General features: G+C 42.8%; 1 protein-coding gene across 8 annotated transcripts in view; it reads left to right on the top strand.

The window, feature by feature from the left end:
- Window positions 1-25,709, top strand: part of INPP5A (inositol polyphosphate-5-phosphatase A) — a 194,636-nt gene that overhangs the window by 141,067 nt on the left and 27,860 nt on the right. For 5 of the 8 annotated variants that reach the window (XM_048310967.1, XM_048310965.1, XM_048310968.1 and 2 more), the window contains exons 10-12: window positions 17,728-17,823; window positions 18,151-18,225; window positions 24,131-24,580. In XM_048310967.1, coding sequence (XP_048166924.1) covers window positions 17,728-17,823; window positions 18,151-18,225; window positions 24,131-24,580 — 621 coding nt within the window. The remainder of the gene's footprint in view (window positions 1-17,727; window positions 17,824-18,150; window positions 18,226-24,130; window positions 24,581-25,709) is intronic. The other 3 variants (XM_048310971.1, XM_048310972.1, XM_048310973.1) reach the window with 1 other exon arrangement.

Below are 25,709 nucleotides of genomic sequence, written 5' to 3'. Positions count from 1 at the left end.
GATACTGACATAAACATCCCCTCATAATAGTGGCTTTTCATTTACTGCGTTGCAATGTACCATAAGCTTAAAGGCACAACAGCTTCTTTGTGTGTCTCAATAATGCCCGTCCAGAGTGATGTCAGTCAATTTTTTGACCTATACAGTCTGATGTTATTCTCAACGATCATGGAATAGATTTTTTTTTTTTTTTTTTAAATGAGTGAAGAGTATGCCAATAAAATCCTTGAAAATTATCATGTTTCTTCATGGTGTCTTCCTCTGGAAGAACAAGGTATATTACCACATGGACCTTTCTGTGAAGTCATGTTTCCTCTGACTTCTGCTGGTTTTTGTTGTTTTCTTTGTAGCTGACTTTCCACACTCTCGTGTAATTTGCCCTTTCAGTGGGACAAATAAACACTAACAATTAAATAGCACTTTCTGTAGAGGTAAGAGAAGACACAGTGTATATGAAACAGCCGCCTGGTAGGAGCAATTCAGCCTCTGTGATGGCACTCTTGGGGTCCCATATAAAAAGTGTTTGACGGGTCAGCCCCCTTGTGCTCCTTGGAAACAGTTCCTGCAAGGTAGGAAAAAAGGCTGTGGAGTGGGTCAGGGTTCCTTTAGAGCACATAGAATGCCTCAGGGGGATTCCCCCTCCTGGCACACTGCTGTGGGTGGTACTCCCCATCCCCAGCAGAGGCAGTGGGAAGAGGCAGCACACTGACACAGTATCTCAGAAAGATATGCTCAGCCCCTGCTGCATTCCTGTCATAAAGGGAGCAAATCAGCCTCCTGGGGCGCAAACATCTTCCTGAGCTCTTAATGAAGCACATCTTCTCAGCCCTTGCCAGGCAGGAGCACAGCAGGAACACAGACTGAGGCCCCCGTGCTCAGTTTTGCCCGTGAGGTTCAGTGCAGCGGGGCTATTCAGTGGCTGTAGATGATTCCCATCATCTCCTGTCCAGGAGATGAGCACAGCAGATAGCTCTCAGACAGGCAAAGGCTGTTAGTTTGCTCTCCAGCTTCAGGAAGTCTGGGATGGATTACAGTACACTGCTGCTGGTTGCATCCAGGTCTGGTGCTCACTGTGTTCGGGCAAGCCTGGTCCCCTTGCTCCCTTAGAGACGGCAAAGAAATGCATATACTGGGTGAAGTCCTTATGGAGATCACATTGTGTTTCTAAAATGCTATTTCTAGATTATTTTTATTCATATAACCCTAATGCTTCCCTGAAAATTAAACCAGATGTAATTTTTTGTTTGTTTTCAGCTGAATGCAGTGTAAGTGTAGTACTGTCATTAATCTAGCAGAACACAAACATAACCTGGGTTGAGTTGGACTTTAGTGTGGATCCTGTATTTCCCCCTCAATGTCATTTGGGGCTTTTTTAATTATGGAGTCTCTGCAGCCCCTGAGCTGCTGTTGGAGAAGCATCTCCAGACTTCAGCTGCACTGCTGTCTGTCTCTTCCCTTCAGTGGGAACCGTGGGAGTATCACAGGAGGTGGCACTGTGCTACCCTGTCATCACCAGGTTCGGAGTAGAGTCAAGGGTCTGCTGAATGCTTGAGTGACAACAGCTGAACTTAAGCAAGCCAAAGGTCCAAAGTATACAAGAGATTTAAATTAAAGACTGCCAAAGTGGGATGGAAATTTGTTTTTCTTCTGTCTGCTGGGTATTTTACATTATATAAAATGAATACTAGATGATAATTGCCAGTATGGTGTCTTGTATTGATTTAATTCAATAAGCAACTTCACCTCCACCTTTTGCATGCACTTGCCTTAAAATATATGCATTATGAAGGCAGTGATTCAAAGTCTTTAGGAAATCAATATCCAGACAGGATTCTGTTCTTCAAATATTGACAGCAGAATAACTCTAAGAAACAATGACAAACAATAAAAGCGGGGTTAGACAAAATGAAGGCTGCAATTCTTCTGTTGTTTGGCTGTGCAGAGTGCTCAAACCGCTGCCTGATGCTGCATATTATACGTGCTTCAGCAAACAGCTGACGTTGGCCTTTTGCTGTCAGAATTTCTGGTGAAACCTGTGACCAGTGACATGAAAGGGAATTTCTGCCAATGATTCCTATACAGTTGGCTGTTTCACCTGATTTTTTGCTAATAACTTGCACAGATTTCTTTCAGCCATGTGTGTATGTAGACTGTTAGCGTTACCATTGTTCCCACCTTTGATAATTTCTCTAGAACTAAATGGAACTTGCACTGAAGTCGGTGAATTACAGTTTTTTAACTGATCAGATCTGTGTACTAGTTTATAGTGGGTTTGCAGGGGTAATTTTAAAATCCTTTAATATGGGCAGCTCAGTTTCCTGCACACTGAGTATAGTTCTCAGAAGTTAAAGTCTGTCCTTTGTAAAACATGTCACAGTTAGTGCAAGCTGCACTGGTTGCTTAGTTGATAGCAATTCTGAAATCACATTGTTGTAGGTAGTTCAGTACTGAAACTACAAGTAATGCTACATTATTAGCACTCATGCAGAAAAAGCAACCTTTCAGTGCCATTCAAAACCATGATCTGTTTTGGTTTTCTTACTCTGAAATATCTGTACACAGTCCAAAAATTCAGATAGATATAAATTCTCTTTCCCTTAGGTGTGGAAGGCTTATGAAGGATAGCTCTTTATAGTATTACCCCACTTGTAAATGTCATTGAAAGAGTCAGCAAGACTTATTTTTCTTTTCTGTCCTTTACTTTTGCAGTTTTAACAAGTGCTGAATTTCACGGGGGTGTCAATATTGTACCCATAAAAGGTTCAAGAGCTCTCTTCACATCTGGAAGTAGAAAGATCATTAAGGTTTTCCCTGAATGTACTGGAAATCTCTTTAACTTCGTGTATTTGTATATAATTTAAAAACAAAGGAAAGCTTTGAGCCGCCAATGCCTGGGTGATGTTTCCTGACAGATCAGTCAGGAGAAGGAATTTCAAGAGTAGGAATGGCCAATTGTAATTGCCCATCTGTAACCAACAGGCTTGAAAGTTGGTTTAGAACAAATTGGAGTACCTGGGACATTGCAGAATTTTAGAAGAAGAATAAATTTGTTCCTGTAGTTAAAGGGGAAGAAAGGGGGGAAACACCGAGCAGGGTTCTCATAGCTGATGGCTCATTAGCTTGACATTCATTTCAGGCAACCTAATGCAAGAGTTGGTAATGAGAAGAAAATTGAGAGAGAAAATGCAGTGACAAAACATGCTTGAACAAGGCAGTTTATCCTGAGATTAACAACTTGGATGAAGGTGGTGAAGTGAAATCAAGTGATCCTATGGCAAGATGAGTTTGTTGAAAACATCAGTGTTTAACTTTGCATTTGGCTGTGTTGCACTTGCAGGAGCACCAAGGGGTCAGTGGCAGAGCAGTGGGAGACACCAAAGGCAAGCAGCTCAACCTCAGCTCCCACAGCAATGCCATGGCATAATCATTCAGGCATCTTTAGGTAATTTTTTTTTTAATTGTGTGTTTGACTTACATGTGGCTGCTGAGCTTGTGTATTGAAATCCATTGCACACCTCCACTGCATGTATTGCAAAGTCATGGCTTGGTGTGAGAGGAGAGCAAGGCCCTCTATCCTCTTACCCAGACACTGGGCCAGAATCTGAGTGCCAAGGAGGAATTGTTTTCAGAGCTTGTAGAGCCAGGTTTGTTGAGCCGGGCTTCCTTAGAGATCCACTCCAGTTAACTCAGACAACCCTTGCCAAAAGGTCAGAGGGTTTCCCAGGAGTCTGCAGTCAGAAGGCTGCGGTTTCATACTTTGCTGTGTTCACAGCAATGTCCCCGTTCCTTTTGTGTCTAAGTGACATTCAGAAGCTGCTAACAGACAATTTAAAATGAAAAATCATACGTGGGAAATTAGCCACAAGAGTGATTAATAAGTGGTTCTGTTCCTGGAGTGGCTGCCAGAGGAATTGGTGAGTGTCCTGTGTCTTACCAAGAGGTCATGCCTTTCTGAAGGTTTGTTTTAGTCAAAGAGGTGCCATTTGCTTCGGTTGAGGGTGAAATCAGTGCCACATAGGATCTGGTACATATGATTAGACTAGACAAATGCACAGTCACTTTTGGATGGAGTTTCAACCTCTAATTTTTTAAAACTTCCTGAGCAGACTTAGATACCTTCAGTCTCAGCTTTGTTTGTCATTAAAATAATTCCTACTAAGTTTGATGCTGGTAGAGGAAGATTCCAATTCTTTATTTCTTTATTGTGTGGGTCTCATGGATGCTAATAATTATCAAGTTAAATCTGCACCTGACCACAAGCAGCTGATGGAACATTCCTTTTAGTCATCCACTGTATGCCCGATAGAGACAATCAATAGGTAAAATATGCAAATGTGTGGAGTTCAAATGAGGGCTGCCCTAAACAGGACTTAAGCTATGCACCCGCCTTTGTGCCAAATTTTGCAGGGTTTTTTTCTCCTGTAATGAATACATGTATTTTGTGCATTGGAGCATGGCACAGGGCCTTTTGGATGGCAGGCTCTTCAAGAGAGAGGAAGAGAGTTTTAATCACAAAAGCAGAAACTTCAGTCAGAGGAATGATTCCACACTTTGTTTCATTTGTAAATGCTGCGTTTTGGCTATTGTGAAACAGAACCCGAGTCCAATTCAGGACAGCGCTTCAGGGATTCTTTCCATGGGACTTTTTGAGTCTGAAATAGTGCCCATGAAAAGAGCAGGAGATTGAACATAATTTGTTCCAACAGCTAGTGTAAGATTTTTTCCAATCAAGATTCTTTCGGCATATTCCTCTTTGTTGAGCTGTAAGCAGCTTTTAAAATAATGGCATTAGCCTATATTTCAGGGCTTCACTGGGTGTTTCCAGCTCTGGTGATTAGTTACAAGAAACAGAAATGCCTGTATTGTAACCTTTTAATGGCTATGGGAGACTTGTAAACTAAGTTGAGATTTGAGCAATTTGTAGATTTCAAAATGAGCTGCAGAGTTCATTGAGAAAGAAAAATGCATCATTGAAATTCATGGTGCCACTTTGGTTTTCTTAGCTGAGATTTATCAGTGAAAGCCATATTGCTTTCCCTTTGGCTTTATTTTAAAGCTCTTCAATACATTGCTTTTAAGGTCCATTTCTTTTACAAGCTTTTCCTTTCAGCTTGCTCAGGGTATTGGGTCCTATGAACATCTGTTTGTGCCTAAAATCAGCCAGGACCTGGACTGTACCCTGCCTCCCTCCTCCCCTTTGTTTCCAGAGGCTATTGTTTCCGATTTCATGCTATCACAGGGGCTGCATGTTTTCCTGTGTGAAGTTGTCAGAGGGATAAAAGCACAGGAGCAGGGTCACATTTCGAGGGATGGGCATGAAAAATTGGTAAAATGTATCTTGAGGGCCACCCACAAGACTTGCCTGAAGAAATTCAGAAGTAGAGAGTAGAATTGTAATTTTAAAATAGTGCAAATTTTGGGGTGGAATAAGTAGTAGTGAAGTAAGCAGAAATCTCTTAGATTTACACTTAGTTGACTTATTCCTGTTAGGTAGCTTGAGAGTCTCTGGTTGGACTTTGTTACAAAGAAAATGCCATCATCTTCATTGCGGCACCTGCCCTTGTCCCTTCAGTATGACAGTGAGAGGCCAGAAGATGTAAAGCAAGTGTGTTACACCTTTCAGCCATCATAATGCACTGGGGAGAAGAGAAGCAGTACTGGAGGTGTCTGCCTGTCCAAAATTTTCAGTATGGAATCACAGAATCATTCGTTTGTATGATATAAGACCTGCAAGGAGTACAGTGGGAGTACAGTAAGGATGATGATGATGATGATGATAGAAAGACAAATAGTGCAGCTTAATTAACCTACTGAAACACATCTTCCAGTAAGGAAGCAAGGTATCTTTGTACCTGTGGCTGTCGTTTGTAGTGCTGCAAACCATGGTCAGCCAAAACACACTTCCTCTTTTGTCAGACGTGAGTTCTAGAAATGGCACCCCCTGGGCTGGAAAAATGCAGAATGGTGCATGTGGTGGCAGGAGGGCAGAACAGCCGCAGTCACACACAGCTGGCTCAGGCAGTTCAGCTGAGCCTCTTCCCCACCTGCAGTAACACAGCAGGAAGAGCTTGCAGATGCCTTACAGGTACTCCTCTGAAAGGACTAAACAGCCAGGAAAGAGTTGTGCCTGTCCCTAGCTTAGTGTCAGTAGAACTAAATCAGTGCCTTGCTGGTTCATTTGGTTTATGATTTTAACTCTTCACATAGGTCTCTACCAGATATGAAATGAAGAAAATGGTTTAACAGTACTGCTTTAGGTCAGGGATTCACTAAGATGGTTACTTTTGTTTTGGAAGCTTGTAATGAAGATTTTGTTAAAGCACATGATGAGAAAACAAATGAAATACGTAAGTTGTATTTTTTCCAAGGCAACTGATAGATAAGGGATGCCAAGCAAGGCATTACCTTGCTGCCATATGGCTTCTGAATTACTAAATGATATATGTGATACAAATCAGCCCAATACTGAAATTTTAAGGAGATTTATTTTTTCTATAGTTTTTTTCCAAAGACAAGTCAATTATTTATGCATACATTATTTGCAATTTAATATGAGAAATTAAATATACATTCTGAGTTTTGTTGACTTTAGCAGCATTTTTGCTATGGAAATTCACCAGGGGAACACTAATATGCAGACTTTTTTCCATTTTTCTAATATAGCAGAAAAAATTACTAAATATGCTTTGGTTATTGTTGAATTTATGTCCTTTATGGCAGTACTTTTGGATATTAATTTGTTCATAAGTAGAAATAGAAGAAAGCAGCAACACTGCCAAGTGTGTAACAGTTGTGTAGGTGAGTTTAAATAAGACCACTCAGTGAGTATTTTTCACTTATTAGCACTCATATTTTAGCTTGCAGTGACTTTGATCAGGCTTCTGGGTCCCACTGCAGGAGTGGCTGTGGAGGTGACGTCCCCTGCCAGGGCATGTCCGGTGGCACAGAGGGAACCTGCCCCTCTGAGTGCCGGGCCAGGGTCCTGAGAGGTTTCTGCATGGCCAGGGTTCCCCTGAGGGTCCTGCCAGCCCCACGGGTGCCCTGTGTCCGTATGCTCCTTTTCCAGGTAGGCAGCAGAGCATGCACATCCTAGAGCGGGTGTGCGCTACCAGGTGTGAGGAAACATCTGGGCAGGAAGTCCCACCAGCACCATTCCAGTTTTGACGGGAAAAGGAATCTGTTGCTTTCTCAGCACGCTGACCACCACATTTTCATGTCTTTCACTGCTTCAAGTATGACTTGAAGAACTTGAACACTGCTGATAGCATCCATTGCTGGTCATAATGGGTATAAATTCTTTTTTAAAATCACAGCTTTCTTATACCAGCAGTTTTCTTTGGCATACCTGTCTAATTTTGGATGGGTTGAAGAATTTACTTTGTTTAGCTTTGTCTCAAAAGTGAAAAGAACAAAGGCTAGCGTAAAAATTAATAGCACATCTTAAAATCCATTACAACATCTCCTTTCTTCCTGACTAGAAGTGAGTGAAAAAGGCCTCTCTAGAGGAAATAAAGAAGTTATTACAACTTCTACTTTTTTGTAGAGTATGAAAAAGCTTTCTGTATGTTAAACAGTCTTGTGGACATCTGGCATGATTGGTTTTAATCTGCTGACTAAAAAGTCAGGATTAAATCTTGCTTTACACCTCTTTGTATTGCGGTCAGTAAAGTGACAGAGCTGCCCTGAAACAATGGCACTACTTATTCCACCCAATATGCCATGTGGTAGATCACCCCCTTTTTCAGCACCACTTTTCTGCAAAGACAATGAAGCATCTGGTGGGGTTTTCCTGTGTCCAGGATATTTTTTGTCAGTAATTTCACTCAGCCGCTCTGCTTAGCTCTCCCTCGGTGCTACTTTTTGAGATGGGGTTTGCCAAATCCAGTGGCAAGAGGTCAGGAGGCCAAAGTGATGAATTTTTATGTGCCTGTTCCTTGTGTTTCTGCTCAGTCATGATTCTTTGCGCGCTGTGCTGCCTCTGAAAGAGAGCCACAGTGAGCAATTTGTCCTCCCAGGCTGGGGAGAATGGGGAGGCAGATGAGTTAAAGTAGCGTGTATGACTGCGGACAGAGCTGTGCACAAATGTTTTCTGATGGTGGAACAGAATCCTCCTGTCACTATTCAGCGCAAGAGGGGCTTGGGAGATTTGTAGCCTGTTGGCTTTCGATCAAGTGACAAATGAATTTAACAGCACTTAAAGATACAGTGGAAAGAATAGCACTTCACAAGCCGGCCCCAGCTGCGAGCTCTAAAATGATGCTGCATTAACACTTCTGTACTCATGTGTCTCACATGTTTGAATCTTGGTTTGCTTTAATGAAAAGAATTTCATCTCTGTTTCAGAAGCTCTGTAGAATGGACTTTCTGGTTGTTTGGCCCAGTCAGGTCGCATCCCCTCTGGGGGCTCTTTGGTTGTTACAAGCAGGAGGACTCTGCCTCGTTTCTTGCAGAGCTTTCTGTCCTCACTTAGTGGTGCCCTCTGGGGTGACCTGGTGGGGTCGAATGAGCCAGGGATCAGCATTCATTGCAGGGTTAAATCCCTTTGGATCCCCAGCCAGTGCTGTCAAGTTGCTGTTCCTTCAAGTTGTTCTCTCTCTGATCAGTTGTATCCCTAGTTGGCTGAGGGCTGTTGGTCCCAAGCCTTGAACCTGTCAGTGGAGACCATGTCCTGGGGGTCCTGAACGTTGCTGTACTGCACAGCACTTTTTTCTCCCACCATCACAAGCCACGCCAGAAGGAATTCAGAGCTGCCTTACCAGAGTGGTGAATAGAGGAAATACATAGAACACACCACCCTGTTTCCTCTTTCTATGCTGACTGTTTGACCCCACAGCTGCTTTTATGTGATGCCAGTCTTTACTGGGTGTGGGGTGGGTGTGTACACATGCTGATCTGTCAGTCCATCTTAGCCTTCATCAAGAGTATATAGCAAACCTAGGGTACACACCTTGCACATTATTTTACAAAGATTTCCTTCATTCATTCTATCCAAAAACATTTATTTTAATGTGTGAATATGGGCTCCTGGAAATGGGTGAACTCCATGATGGCCTGGGTCTTGTTGAAGAAGCCTCAGCCTGCTGGTGGGCAGTGTGCCTGGGGACAGCCCTGCAGCTCAGCCGTGGTCAGGGTGCTGCAGCAGCCAGGTGCTTGGCACTTGCACAACCACAGTGGTGGGAGAGGGACAGTTCAGCAATCCCACCTCACAGCTCTCAGAGCTATTTGAACATAACTAGCTATAAAGGATTATTTGAACTTACAGGCTGCTGGACTCATATTCCATTTCAAAAGTGACTAAAGCAGCAAATGATGGTGAATTAGACAGGGAGTATGTCAATGAGAAATGAATGAGATACAGCAGGATAAAAAGGAGTTGAGTCAAAGAGGCTGGACAGACAAAACAACAGGGGAAAAATACAGCAAAGAAATGGTTTACATGCTGCATCAGGAAGACATCACCTGGTCAGCAAGGTTTTAGTCTCACCGTAACACCATACAGCATGTTTCAGTTATCAACACAGTGAATTTTGCATTACCAACTTGTTCGGGTCTGGAAACCAGATGCAGTGACATGAAAATTACTTTCCTGCCATATTTGTTTCCTTAAAAAGTAAATTTAACTTGGAGGGGTTTTTTTTCCTATAGACAGAAAACAGTGGAAGAACATGGACATCTCTTCCACTTTGCTGTACATGCTTGTGACCATTGTATGAGCTGGAGGGCATGCATCCCTCCTGGAGGGCACATGTCCATCCTGGAGGGCACCCATCCATCCCACAGTTGTGCTTAGGCTTAGCAAGAGCCCAAGCCTGAGCTGCTGGCAGCCCACAACACACTCATGCCTCACACTCACATGCAAGTCACTTACATATTCCACGTCTCAAATCCCATCTTTGTTAAGGGACTAGGGATTTTTTTGCTGTTTTGCATAACAGGAAGAAGAAAAAATAAATAATAATATTTATTTATTATTTCTAATTTTGTGATAAAAGTATTCAGTGGCTGCCTAGGGACATCTAGATTTTAGGTACATACGTAGTTTGATTTCAAAATTGCCCAACACTACATGTTTTAAAAGTCAGCTCCCAATTATACCTGCTGCTGAGAGTCTCCTGTGTGGGAGCCAAAGGGTGACACTCTTTTGAGGTTAAGCCTTGAACTTGAGCTGTGTCACACCACTGATCTTGTACAAAACCTCCCATTAATTTAAAGGGCAAACTCCTGAATTTACTCTTTTCAGCAGTGCTGGTTGGAAGGGTTTCTGAGGCTTGCTGTTCGTTCTGAGGTCAGGTGGGAGCGTGGAGCACTCGGCAGCAGCCACAGGGCTGGCCATGCCCACGCTGCGCAATCCCAGCACGCTCTGTCAGGACATGTGCTCCCTGCAAGGCTTAAGGAGAATGAAGCTGACAGACTCCAGTGACTGCAGAGCCCAGTGCTGGAAGTAAGTCAAGAAGCACCAAATAATTTTCTTAGGTGTTGGCTTAAATATTTGCTACTTGATGTTACTGCTCCCATGTTTCATTTCTTATGGCTGTAAGAAACCATGAAGTTTGGAGGCGGGAGAAACACAAACACCATCAGTGCGAACACAGGCAAATGTTACCACTCAAAACAAAGGCAATTGCAAGGCACAAGGGAGCAGATGGGGTTCACAAGCTGTTTCGCTTTTAAAATGAAAAGAAATAGAGGTTCTTATTCTGCAAGTTAGATAAAAGCAAGCTTAGCTATAAGGAGAGAAGCTGCCTCTTATTCCATTCCTACTGAATTCAAGAGAACAGGGGATTTTACGTTTCTCTACAGAAACAGATTTACATCACAGATTCTGTGTGCTTCGTCAAAGTCTTTGCTGAACAGAAACAATACACCCAGTCCTCTGCTTGGTCAGCTGGAGTGGAAAAGGGTAAGTGCTCTGAAGTTTTCCAACAAGGAATTTCTCAAGCTGGTATTACTGCAAGGCCAAAGCAGAAAAAATAATGGAAGATAAGTAACAGAATATCTGAGTAGATCTGAAGAAGATCACACCTTATGGGACAAGACATAAGTATTGCATGTATGCAGAGAATTTCCTTAGGAACAGTTGGGCTGTCCCGGTTTCTGTAATTATGAAAAAGCAAATACTTCTCTTTGAATACTCCCTCAGGAGTCTTGACATCAAGTAGTAGTACAAAATTATATAGAAGTATAGACAGGAGGAGGTAAGGGATTTTTCTGGCAGATTGCTTCCAAGTTCCAGATCTTGTAGTGCTGCGGGTTTATCTGGATCTGATCAAAGTCCTGAAATGCGTATTATTGATGTCTGATGTCAGCAAGTGAGTTTAAACTGAGGCCTTAAAAAGTGAGCAGGGAATCCCTTTACCTTTGTCCACAGAGACCCCGCACAGTTCCATGTCCTGATTCACACAAGTGCCAGACAGCTCCAGGTAAATTGTTTGTGAATCACTATGTAGATGCTTTGCTGAACTCAGGCTTGAGATCATAGTCAGGAAAATGAAACGAGAGAATACAAAAAGATGTGCAACTGGACCAGAGAGCCAGAGAGAGAAAACAAGAAGGCAATCAGCATGCAGGGGAACATGGAAAAGGAGTTCTAGCCTGATCTGTAATCTTGAAGAGTCTGAGAGGCAGAAGCCTTTTGGACTTAATTCAGATTCTTTTCTGAAGAAGAGAATTAAAAAGAGAGCCATCATTGCCACCAGCTGTTGGCACACAGCAAAGCTGCTGAGGCCAGAGATCACAGTCAAGGACCTCAGACCTGGAGAAGAGCAGTCTGTGCCACTGGCACATGGCACTGAGCTGGCCACTCTGGCACTGGGCCAGCTATTCCAGCAGTGAGCTAGCCACTCCAGTGCCTGTCCCTGCCCGGGCTGGGGACTGCAGCAGTGTGCTGTGGGAGCCCTGCCGCACTGCCTCCTGAGCAAACACGCACAGGAACTGCAGCCATTGCTGCCAAGGGTGGCTCTGTAAGAGCTGGGTGGTGCTTTGGGCAGTGCCAGAGCAGGTGAGCAACGCTGGGCACAGGCAGGTGCACAGGTACACTGCGCCACCGGACAGCGGCCACGCCGTCACCAGGACTCTCAGGTCACTCAGCACAGTGCCTGAAGAGTAAACACGAACGGTTTGGCATTGCCGGGTGACACACTGTGGTAACCTTGCCATGAATTATCTCAGTTTCTGGACAAGAAAATGCGTTTTACAATTAACTTAGTGCAGCTGTGAAATTGAGACCAAAGGGGAAGGCAAGCTGTTTCCAGCAGGGATCATCTGTTTCAGGGAGGCAGGAGATCTTCGGGACAATGGGAGCATGAGGATAGTGTTTTGGTGCTAAGATCTTTTGGTCACAGACACCACCCAAAGAGGCATTTTAAAATATCCCAGAATATCTGTGTGCCACAGTTCAGCAGGGGGGCTTTGTGGAGAGGACCGAAACGCTCCCATAGGTCCTGGGCAGCTCCTGGGCCAGGCTCTCACAGAGGTAGGATCGGTGCTTCTTTAATCTGCCCACGAGGTTCAGTCAGTCCTGACATGGGTACAGGCAGCAGGGTCATGTCAGCAGTAGTGCTTTGCCCTCAGAAGAAGGGCTGTACACAGGGCACATGAGTAGGGTGCTGCAAGACAGGAACAGTGCAGGGGTTCTCGTTCTCCCTCCACCTGGCTCCTCCACCCCTTCTGCTCCCCTGGCTATGAGCTGGCTCCTCTGGGAACATCCAAAGAGAAAGTAATTTTCCATATTGATACTGTAAGTGGATTCTCATTAATACTTGTTGGTGTTTGTTCTTTATTCAACTAACACTTATGTCACTGCTGAGTTCAGTTCCTGCTGCTGTAAAGTGCCGTAGCTGTTCTGGGATATTATCGCTATTTGCACACAGTTAACACAAGGTAATATATCGTCTAAAGGATATTGTTTTCAGTAGAAGTGTATGTCCTCTCAGGTAGAGTTTGGTTGCTGTACCCTGGAGATTGAGCCCTGGGATCCCCTTGATATTTGCAGCAGCTGTGAAGCCAAAAACCTGTGTGGCTGTGAACAATTGGCTATAAGAAGCCTCCATTTCAATGGCAAGGTAGAGTTTAAAAAGCACAGTGTTACCTGTCCTGTAGCTAAATGCACAACTGTCATTGACTCAGAAAGTTACATGTAACTTTGTTTTTCTCACATGCAAGTTTTATTTCTCTGATGTCATGTGACTTAGTGAATTTGCTGTTGGTGTATTCCCAATATCCAGGAAATCATGTTGGCCACTCAGAGGTAAGGAGGAGCCCAAACAAGATAGGTGTTCCTGTTATTCCCAAAGCAGCAAAGTTTTTGCCGTGTTGATTATTTCAAATAGAATATGCATCCAGATAATAATAATAATAATAATAATAATAATAATAATAATTTTTAATTGAGTATCTTAATTTAATAAGTGTCAGATTGATTTTGGGACTTAAGCAGCATTTCAGAAGTATTTCACTTTCATAACTAGATGATACATGTATGTCTGTCTTTTCTTCCAGAATCCACAGAGTATGTAACTGGAAAAAAATTAAATATCTTAAATTTAGTTGATTTGGTTGCTCATGTGCTCAAGATCTTATTTCACCTGGCTCCTGTTAGCAGTCTTCAGACTCTGCACTTCTCTCCTAGCACTCACAGCCACGAGCACATCTGTGTCAATCTGTGCAGCTCACTGCAAATTTCAGTGGCAACTATTGCTGAGCTTTTTAATTGTAAAGGAGCAATGTATATATTCTATTTTCTCTTCCATTTTTTAAGAAGAATTCAAAGTCATAGTAAGTCCTAAGAAGAGTATTCAAATAATAGAGAACAATAATACACATCTTTAGCATCAGTGGACAGATGCAACAGGACAGAATGAGTCTGTAGGTGCTTGAATACCACGTTTTGGGGGGTTTCCCCCCACCCCCCAAAAATTATTGAGGGACTTACAAGCATGTAATAGTTCACACATCAGGAGATGGACTCAGAGTCTAAAGGATGTTCAGAAAGCAGGAGTGTGGAATCAATGAAAAATCAGCTGCAGTTTTCAGCCAAGCAGGAAGCAGCAGTTCCATCCACAGCTGCTCACAGTGTTCCCGTATAAACACAATATAAAGTATCTTATAGACTGTTGTGTGTTTTATGTATATAACTATTGTTTTAATGCCTGTATCCCTATTTACTGTAACTATGCAGAAATGCAGTCTTAAACACTTTGATGTGTGGTGTATATGGGGGAACAGAGGTATTTTGAAGGTGTGTTACACTGTAAATCAACAGCATATTCTGTTCTGAGAATTCTGAGAATTGCCGAGCTTAGAAGTTCCAGATTTGTCTCCTGTAAGTATAAAAAACATTTCCTCCTAGCTTTGTGTAACAGGATGTTGTTATTACATTCCAAGGCTGTTGTCAGGAAAGTTGTTACTATGTTTTGCAATTCAATACACGTTAATTATTGCAAAGGGTTATTTCAAAAGTGCTACAAAGCATCTACCTGTGTAGAGTATGGGAAAACAGGAATGAGATACGGCTGTGTTTGCTAGGAAAAGGCTGGTTACTGAGCTCTCTCTCAGCTCTGAATACAGCTCTCCTGCAAGCTTTTTAACCAAATCTTGTTTCCAAAGAAAAAAAAATATATGTTGTTTTTAAAAAAAAGTTATGTAGAGTTTTGATATCTGGTTTCCCCTCTTCTGCCCTTGTAAAAGAATACCTTTGAGGGAATACCCAGCAAGGAACAGTGAGTTTTCATAGCATTTTGATTTTCTTTGCTAGCAACAAAAAATCCCTTCATAAGCAGACTTGCCTAAAAAGGCACATGGTCCCGAAAGTTTTCTGCTTGGGTGACTACGACTGTGCAGAAATTGAAAGGAGGAGGAAAAAAGGAGTGCCTCCAGCTTGTATAAGAAATGAACCTTTGCCCAATCACTTTTGTCTGTGAATAAGGTAACTTTTTGTGTGTGTGAAATTTGAAAGCAATAAGGTATGTGGGTCCTTTCTCTGTATTGGTTCTCAAGAGTCGATCGCGGGGTTTTTCTTTTGGAGCTGGCCTGACGTTGTGAGATAAAGCAGCTCAGGGAAAAAAATGTTCTCAAGCAGATGCCTTTAAGAGACAGAAATCATGAATTTGTTGAATTGCAACCACTCTGGGGGTGGCTACAATGACTTTTTGACAGTGACAGTAACTCTGCCGTGTCTTTTCGAGCCCTTCTTTGGCCCATTCACTCTGGAAAGCTGCTTAAACGCACTTAAGCGCATTAGCATTTGGATGCTCGGGGACCGTATTGACCCTCATTTGGAAAGTTTAAATGAGTGAAAGATGGAGCGATTTGTTAGGGCTTTAGAAACCAGCTTTAGAGAGCTGCGGGTTTTCCGCTCTGGTTTGTTCGGGTGCTTGTTCTAATCTGGTGTGCTGTTTGAAGGGACCAGACTGATTTGTGACACATGAGCCCAAAGCCTCTTTTTTTGGGCTTGACCCGATTATCTGATCTGTGCTCTGAATTTCAATCACCCACGTCGGAGGGAGCATGGTTGGGAATGGCTCGCTGCTGGATTACCTCACTTAGCTCTGTATGGACACAGATGGCAAAACGGTCATTGCATGTTTGAGCAGACAAAGGGATCATCTGACTGGCATGGGTACGAGGGAACAGGTAGGAGGTCTGTGCTTAAAAGTAAGAGGTCCCAGAGGTGCAGCTCCCACAGCAGTCTGGCATGCCACTCCTTTTGCCAGGCAGAGTGACGTTTAACCAGCATGTTCCCACTCTTCCCCAAGCCTTCAAAAAAACCGCCTTCAAGTCCTGCAGAGCAGATGAAGTTCTCGCAGAGCAGCCCGTGCCTGTGGGGCCAGTGCTCCTTCTGCCAGTGAAACCTGTGTTTGCACAGACACCTGCAGCTGTTCTGGTGCCACGAGTGTGCCGAGTGTAAACCTGGAGTTAGATGTACATGGCACTGCTTTTGGGGAGGGAGGAAACAGTCAGCAAGTTTGTCAGAAATGGACATCATTTGTTCAGTGAGATGGGGAATCAACACCTGTTTCATTCACAAACTTGGAAGAAAAATACCAGATTTGTGGGTTTTTACCAAATCACATTCAAGTTACCTGTTAAAAATGAAATTGCTCAACTCACTGCTTTTTATTTTAACTGTGCCAGTAGGCGAGGGCCTTTATCAAGGATCAAATTTTTGTCAAATGGGAGCAAAATGTCCACTGACAGATTGTTCCCATTCTGGCACTGGTGTCCTCAGCTGAGATCTAAAGTATTTGGAAGCAGATGGATTTTTGTTTAAATACATGTTTGGCATGTATTTCTGCCTTCAGGAGAAAGGGAGAACGGGGAAAGGGGAAGTGAGCTGTAGTTCATGGTGTTGTGTCTGGTAGACACTGTACTTCTGATAATGAATCCAAATATAAGTATTTCTATCTGTGAGAGATAGAAGCACGTAGTAGGATGTGAAATTCTATACCCTGTTACCAGAGGACATATTTATTTTACAAATTAATGAAAATTAAAACCTTTTGTCTGGTCATTATGAAAAGGAATGGGGTGGGCAGAGCAGGAAAGTCACCTCTTTGCCTCTCCTTGACTCATTTTATTTAAAACACTTTTCTTAAGAACCTCTAGGAAAATAAGGTTTTATTCAGAAGGATGGTCTTTGCCAGTGTCCATATCCAGGGCTGTGAACAGATCCTGTCAGCAGCGTGTGCCTCAGCAGCAGCCATGGATGCTGAGTTGCCTCCCAGGTGTGGGCACACATCTGTGTCTTTGAACAATGCCCATGTTTCCTCAGGTCCGCTTCATGACTTTTGCCTCGTGGTTCCCAGCAGCCAGGCAGAGGGGCACGGGTACCTCTGCACAACATCCAGCAGCCTGGCCCAGGCAGGGAGGCCACAGAGCACTCAGTGAACAGTTAAGATGTAGATCCCTGCATTTCAAAGCACTTAACATACTGGAAGCTTCACTAACTGCTTTGCTAAAAGCTCGAGATTCTCACCTGTTGCCTTGTGGTGGAGCCTGCCTTTGAGCAGCCCATTTCATGTTATTCCCCACTAGCTGTGGAACTGGGTCCCAGCCAGGCCAGTGGCCAATGGAGCAAGGCCCAATACTGGCATGGAAATCCATACCTCTGTGCCTGATAAAATGTTGGTTTATAATATGTTTTAGGCACCCATTTCTCAGAAAATCTGGAGATCTGATGTCTCTTATTTAAAAGAGGGAATTTGCTATGCGAAGTAAACTCTGAAAATTGCTATCAGATTGTGTAAGCGTTTCTTGGACTTGCAAAGTGTACTTGGAATATGAATTTACAGGGCAGACGTTTTTGCAAACAAGGGTTAACTTACAGAACTGTAGTGCCAATGTAGTTATCAGCTCTTAAGAATCAGCACAAAACCTGGTCATTATCTGTAAGAAGTGGTTTGGAGGATGTTTGCAAGTAATGTGTGATACAGCACACAGTGATACCTGTGAAAGAACCCGTCTGCATGGTACAAGTTGAATGACTATTTGCCTTTCCTGATCGATATTTTCTTAATGTTACCTGTTTCTCTCCAAATGGTAATTCAGTTTATTGTTTCAAGTCCGTCATGAGTGGAAGTGACTTAAATTAGCAATGCTTTGTATTTTGACCTACAGCAAGTTATATTTCATGGGGGGCGTTGAAGATACATCTATTGATAATGTTCAATTAAATCTGGTCTTCTGTTGCATATAAGCTTGTTTCCCTTTCTCCTCTTGTGTTTTTCTTAGACACTATGTGCAAAAGCCACAATGCAGACTATCCGGGCAGCTGACACAAATGAAGTAGTCAAGCTAATATTTCGTGAATCTGATAATGACCGAAAGGTAAGCAACTTAATGCCCTTGGCACCCCTATGTAAATAGAAACAGTGTTGAATGTTCACTTTCTTTTCTACAAAGCATGAATATAGTTGTTCCAAACTGATAATGTAAAGGGAGGGGAGGGATATAGATTGTCACACCTAATGCTCAGTTAATTGGATCTGTTTAAGTGATTGCCAGCCAAGCAAATGGGCAAGCTGACAAGGGGCTTTGGACATGTGGAAATGTGTGGTTTTAACGGGCTGTGTGTCTCTGAAAGGGTCACTGCCAGCAGCTGGGTGTTGAGTTGCCAAGAGCTTTGCTGACCTTTCTCCCTATTTTTTTATATAGGTTATGCTGCAGTTAGAAAAGAAGCTCTTCGACTATTTTAATCAAGATGTATTTAGAGACAACAATGGCACTGCGGTAAGTTCATTGCTAAACCCTTTCAAAGGAGTAAGTTGGGAACTCACATACAAATTGCATTTCTCTAACCAGCCCTTTATCCTTATCAGCCCTCCTGTCTGCAGAATGAGAAGAGATAATTCAGCCAACACAATAACTGCTCCAGATTTCCTCATCACTTAGCCAGTTATTTTGTTTACAGGTTCTTAACTTTGGCATGTTTACCTTCTTTTTCATAGAAAAATATTGTAAATTAATTGTACATGACAATTCACTTTTCTTGTCTATCCTCTGGTCTGCATTTCTTCAAGCATCCTGTTTTTCTTCCTAGCTCCTCATTGCACATCACACAGTAACTTAGGAAAACCCCTTAAATGCAAAGCCCTTCTGAAAATACCTGGGTCTTCTAAGTGTACAAAATAATTACTAGAAACAGAAGAATAAGTAGAATAGCAATCTCAAACTCTGCAGCAGACTGTCACTGTTTGGACGAGCATACAGGGCTTCCCAAGAGGATTAAGCAGACAGGGGACACTAACACTCTGATTTGTAATAAGAACTATGATTTTTCTGTGGAGAGGGACATTATATTTTCTTTAATGTGATTTTATTGCAAATGGTAGCCACTTCATTCTGGAAAAGCTGTGTATCACTGCTTGCAGCTTTCTCCATTTCATCTGGGGTTCCTAGGAGTTACATATCTAAGGGAATACATAGAGAGCCCTCATCCCCACCTCCCAGTTTAGCTGCGCTCTGTACCAGTCACACAGTGTGCCCACTCACACAGAGTATTGCTGCTTTGTGCCCGGGCATGGGTTGTACATGGGATCCATGGCTCTCCATCTCTCTCCTCTTCTGTCCTGCCTACGGCTCATTCTCTCACTGCTCACAGACGACTGTGAGGCTGTTGGAGGGCTGTCTGCAAGGCTCTAGGACATGGAGGGCAGCTGAAGCCCTGGTACCCTCTCTGATTTTACATTGGCTTCACCTGGGAGATTAATTCTATGTGAGAATCTGAGATTTCACTCATTTGTTGAGGTCAGAAGAGTTTGATGAGTGAGACCCATGAGGGAAGTGAAGATCTGATTCCCCTTTTAGTACTTGCTGCTGTCCCACAGTGTGGCTCATATGGCCTGTGGGCTCACTACAAGAGGTACCTCTGTGGGCAACATATCTTCAAATGCAGTTATGGTCAAATCAGTTTGGGGTTATTTGTTTTAAATTTACAAGGTGAATGCATCCCCTGGAGATACCTGATGTTTCTTTCACTGATGTTTTGCAGTTTTGAGGACATTTCATTCAAAGCAGCAAGTCTCCTCCCAGTTCCTATTTCCATATTAATCCCATTCCTGTCCCAGATTTTCCCCTATGTGCATTATTATAATAACTTCTTTAGCTTTTTTTAAAACAACTCAAGTATTTGTCATTTGTGTTTTCCCCCAGTACATTCCTGAAGCTGTTCTTGGTGCTCGTTTGCCATGTCCTGGTTGTATTTTGGGTGGCTGCTGCTTGATTTGCATACAGGGCTGCGGGGTATGAAGGTACAGGCAGAATCCAACTTAAACATATTCCATTTCAAAATCAGTAGTCATTTCTTTCATGCATCAAGAAGCGGGAAATCTTCCAGATCAAACATGGAAGAAAGAGATAAACGATATAATGAGCCATTGGAGATAATCTAATCTTCATGGTCTAGTTAAACACGCAGCACCATGATCACTAAAAACAAACTACCTATCTAAAACGATAAATGTCTCTGTGCCGAATTCAACCCAAAAAATCCATCGCATCCTTCATCAACCGCCGGTCTTGTACCAGCCTGACAGAAATTTAATTCAAGCTGGCTCCTGAAAATAATTATTGTATTTTAAGAGTAGTAATCATTGGTCGGGACATGATTGAATGTGTCCATGCCTATTGACTTTTTCTATGATTTATAGCTTTGTGTAGTCGATATTCCCATCGAAATTGTATAATTAATTATAAGTGGGGCTGTCAGGTCTGCAGGATAGAGTGCCCTGATGAGTATTTGGGAAGATTAAATTTTCCTTAGCTGTACCAATGCAAGGCTTGGGAATTTTCACAGCACTGTGGCTGTTGGATAAAGATGTTTTCTGTGTGTTTAGCAACTGCTTTAGCTCAAAATCCATTGATTTTTCAGGGAGTATTTTTTTATCAGTGCCGTGTCTCTTCAGTAACATTGGAATGTGTACGGATGTGACAAGACCTGACAAATATTTATTATCAACAGGCTACTTTATCATTGTCCATACACAGTTATTCCTTCCTTTTTACGTTGCAATCAACAAAAAGAATCTTAATATATATTTATAAAAATGATTTTTTTTAATGAAAAATCAGATATAGATACAAATCACCTGTTTAACAGAAATTCTGTTTGAAATGCCTACAGTAATCTGTCAGGTCTAATTTTTTTAAACTAATCTGTAGCTTATTCAGACTCATCTGTAGCTTATTCCAAAGTTAGCTTAGCAATTACTTATATTGCTTACCTCAGAGTGCAATGACCATCTTGTATCATTGTATTTCAGAAAGGAGCACTCAGATTTATCCAGTTCTGTGGTGATAGGAAAAAAGATAAAGCCTATTTGAAAACAGCTGTTGCAATAATGCAAAGCTGTTTTATTATTTAATTCCTATGTTCTGAATTGTGCGTCAGAGTTTTGGTCCATCAGACAGACCAGGGTGTGAGTCCATAACCACACAGAGCTGTCCTGTGTGGGTATATGGGGAGAGTGTTACAGAGGAGCACTGAGAGAGGTGGACAGGAGGAGGTACAACATGTAGAGTTCCACCTTGGTGTCAGACACATCCCAGTGTAAGTTGTTTCTTTTCAATTAGCAAAAGCTCAGCGTTTCTGACCTGGATAGTAGGACACAGCCAGGCTGTGCTGATCAGCTCCATGGTGTCATCCTGCTCCAGGGTCTTGCCCATGAGTGGTGGACAAGCACAAATGAGGCTTCTCACACCTTCCCAGAGGCAGCAGCCCGTGACTGGGAGCCACCGCTATGCCCCCATTGCCCCTCTGTGCTCCTGCCCCTCCTCTGCCCAGAATGCACAAGAGGTCCCTGCAGGTGCGGAGAGCGCCCTGGACCCTTGCATGGATTTCCTGATTGGGTCTGTGGTGCTGCCCACACTTCTGAGCTCACACTGGTTCACCAGTATGTCACTGACTCATACCATGGTTGTAGCTTTGAATCTGCCAGCCCTGAAGTGATAAAAATCAGCATGCCAATGCTTCCAGGAGAGGGGCAGGGGGTTCTTAAATAACCTACACTTTCACCAGATATTTTTAGATTCTTTAATTTGTTGTTTAATTAATTTGTTCTTAAATTGTTTGTGATAGATCAGGCTATAAGGGGGGTTTTATTCAAAAGGAGTTCCCTGTTAATTTCAAAACAATCAAAAGAAAAGTAAGGCGAGGGTAACTATGTAATGAAAAAAATATAATCAGGTTATTGACCTGTACCAAAGAACCACAAGCTAAATTGTATTTCTTCAGTAGCCAATTAAATAAATATATAGTAAGAATGTAAAAACCTTGTAATGACTACAGAGGAATGATTTAATCATCAGGAATCATTTTATAATCTTTAACCGCAATTAGAAATGAGGAATGATACCTACATTACTGTCTTTCGTATGATTTGTATTAAAGAATCAATCCAGGTAGAAGCTAATGCACTGTCCTTAGGATTTTGACCACAACTGTGTAGTAAAAGTTTCAGTGGATTAATTATCTTAAAAGTGGAACCTAATGATATTCCTGCCAAAATCATGATCTCTTTTTCCTATTGATCTTTGTGGAAGCTGGTGACTAATAGTGAAGCTGAGCTTGCCCTGGTGGTCTCCTGCATCCTGCTGTCTCTGGTGGTCCTGGGTCCTGCTGCTCCAGCCCCCACTGGCCCATCTCCCACAGAAACACAGAGCCCTTGTCCATCCATGGGCTCGGCTGCTCAGGGGCAGAAGGATTAGCCCAAGGGCGCACGCAGCTCCAGGATCACCAGAGGGTTCAGAGGGCACCGGTGGTGTACCAGCATTCATTCCAAACCACATCCAAGAATGTTATGCTGAAAAACCCAGTGGTTCCCAGCCTGGATTTTCAGGGAATAGAAGTGGTTCTGTTTCTTACTTTAATTGTGCAGCAGCTCTCTTGGTGGAGAGGACAAACAGTGAACTCTTACGGAGAGTATGTTCTGACTCCGTTTCCCTTCACAGAATAAATTCCCTTTATTCTGTGTGTCTCTTCGGCTTCAGCTGATATGGTATGAGAAGAAAATTACAATGTGCTGTAAGAACAGATTGAGTATAAAGGTCTTGTTCTCCCTCTGAGAAGTAGTGATTTAAAGTGATCCGTTATCATTCTAGTTAACTTAGAGGTGTTATTGCAAACAGTTCAGGCAAACATACTTTTAAATTATAAGCAATTTATTGGGGGGTAGGGGTGGGGGGTTATATTCCCAGGAAATCCTGAAATTATATGCAAATTGAGCAGAAAGGTTTAGTCACAAGGGACCTCTCTTAAAATTTTTGTGAGAATATGTATGCTTATGAAGATTAAGGATCTGGCATCACTGAAAATGTATTAATCAACAGACAAGATATAACACAATGCACTCTTTCCAATGGCCTTGGCTCTGACCCTTTTAAAGATAATGGGAATACTGTCCACTAGGAACTAGATTAGGACGATCAAGTGCATTTCATCAGGGTATGACTTGAACCATGATCCCAGAGGTGAAAAGCCAGAGGTTTATCCACTGAGCCAACCAGCCTCTGTCCAGATAAAATCTTGAATATGATGTATAAGGGCAAATTAGGGTAGAGAAAGGAAATTGATTGCTTAGGACCATTGCTACCTCAGACTGGTCACAAGGAAATCCTGCCTATCCTGAAACTGCTTCTTTTATTTAAGGTGGTCTTCTGAGATTCCTGATTTTCATAAAGTATTAATAGGAAAATAGCTTCATGCTCTGTTTGTTTATTCAGAGGCAGCATTCCTGTGTTTAGAATTGCATTTGCTTAAATTAATGATTAGTTGGTATGCCACTGGATAAACTGCAAAATGAGAAATGACAGATAGGAAATATTACCAATAAATTGTTCTCACTAGCAAAACATAAATGTAAAGCCAGATTGCACAAACAAGTCAGTCCAGATGTGTTGGGTTAGCTGTTTACTGCAAGCTTCAAATAGATGAATTATTCTGATGTAGAATTTGTCCATCGCACAAAGTTACAAATATTATTTCATGACCTTTTCCCACTTGTCCTGTTCTATACAGCTGCTGTAAGGCCTGAGGATAATTCAGGTGTACTGTGATATATTTCTTTTATTAGGCATTGGTTCTTGTTTAAGTCTAGCACGAAGAGTAGGTTCAGCATCTGTATTTGCACTCTGTAGTCCAGCCTGTAGTATGATCTGCTAACGTGCTTTGGCCCTTTTTAACCTGTGTGACTTGGAAAAGAATATCCAAGGAGGCAATGTTTGCACCTGCATTCCAATCCCCAAGTTTATGGATCTCACCATCATCCCTTACAGTTAATATTTGTGCACACAAGCAGCATACCACGGCTTCCACATCTTGCCCAAAGTCTGTGGCAAGCCAAATAAAGATAGAAAGGTGCTTAACTGTTTTTTCACCATCTCTCTGCCATAGCTCAATCCTCTTGCACTCTCCAGGTACCCCTCATAACCTCCCAGATGAATGCCTGCATGCACACAGGATTGCACACACGCATAGAGAAAAGCAAATAGTAAGTTTAACTTGAAAAGTTATACTTAAGGACACTTCCATACAAAAAGCACAGCTAGAGATGAGAGTGGGGTACCCAGCTGCAAGGATGGAGAGATGGGTTCTGATCCCTGGTCTGAGGCCTCCTGTCTGTGTATTTGTGTTACATAGGTGTTGAAAGAAAAATGCTGTGGGAAGCACAGGCTGAAATCCTTCTCTCTGCTGCTCCCAGGAGCTGCCTCCAGCAGTCCTCACTGCCAGCAGTGCCCGCAGGCAGAGCCCTGCTGGGTGAAAGGTGTGCCCTGCCTCGCCTGCCCCAGCACCCACCTGCTGGCACCCGGCAGCTCTCCACACAAGGAGGGTACAAATTTGAATCCCTGCTGGAAGAGGAACATCTCAGTGTTCGGTGTCTGGAAGTTCCCAATGACCTTGCGAGGTGCTTGGCTCTCTGTGAGGGAGGCACGGAGAATGACTGGAGCTCCCCACACACCCCCAGGGGCACACCCAGCATTCGTTTGCCTCTGTGGTCCTGCCTGTTCCCCAAAAGACTCATGTCAGCCAAGCCTGCCTCATGGGCCTCGCCTGGGGGAATCTTCAACCCACAGTGGGAGTTTTGCCCAAGTAAGAAACATTTCATAGTCATTCCTCAAGAAAATTCCAGTTTTTAAACACTCTACAAGTAATACTAAAACTGTATTCTCCATATTTCATACTTCTGCTGAATTGCAGCTCACAAGTAACTGTGTAACAGGACAGTACAGTGCATGCTGGTTTGGACTCCCAAGTGGGACAAACTAATGTTTCACAGTAACGGATATATAAAGTTTAATGAAATAATCCATTGAGTGTGTCATATTTGCAAGCAGGATATTCCTAATTAAAGTCTTTTGGTTTTAAGGATAGCATCCACTTAGTCATTCCTGACATTTTGAAGGAGCTTTGTCACAAGCTGCTGTGCACAGTTTATGAATTACTACAATAATTTTTAGTGTCTGTCTCAGCAAAGTTGTGAAAATGGCAATTTGCATGAATGCATTTTTCTGGAGTCAAATTTTTTTTAAATTGAGGTAAGCACTGAAATCCCAGGAGAGTGAGTGACAAAATCCATTTTTCCCATCAGAAAATGGGAAGCATGTGTTCAGCTGTGACTAGCAGTTAGTCACAGGACATGGCCACTGGCCTGTGGGCCACACTGCCCTCACATCACATTGATGGTCTAGAGAGCAGATACCGTCCGCTGGAGGAGTTGGACTGGAGCACAGGGTGATGGGGGTGTAGTCTCTGTGTTACCTCTTGGGTGCTCCAGGCTCTCTACTGGGCACAGGGCAGCGTGAGGGATGGGATGCAATTCACTGCTGCAGGGCAGCGTTTGGGCAAGGAGCCCTTGGGGTGTGGAAGGAGCTTCTGTGGTCAGCAGAAAGCTCACTGCTGCTGCACGAGTGGGAGCCTAGGCTTAATCTGTGTCAGTGCTTTTGGCTTCTTAACTAGTTTATCCTTTACATATACTTCAGTCCTCTCATTAAAAACTAATTTCCTGAGTAGTATGACACGTTCTGATTTCTGATGTTTTTTTCAAGTAACAAAAGTCTCACAAGATAAGATCTGGATTCTCTGCTGCACGTTGCATAACAGAGGGGTGGCTGAGCCCTTGGAACTGTTAGCAGGGTGTTTGGCTGACAGCTTATCCATACCAATAGTGTTAGCCCTCCGTGCTGCTAGCCATGTATTGCTGTGCCTCACCCCCCTAATG

The sequence above is a fragment of the Corvus hawaiiensis genome, chromosome 8 (assembly GCF_020740725.1).
Source record: "Corvus hawaiiensis isolate bCorHaw1 chromosome 8, bCorHaw1.pri.cur, whole genome shotgun sequence".
Taxonomy (NCBI): domain Eukaryota; kingdom Metazoa; phylum Chordata; class Aves; order Passeriformes; family Corvidae; genus Corvus; species Corvus hawaiiensis.
This window is presented reverse-complemented; position numbering and strand designations above follow the sequence as displayed.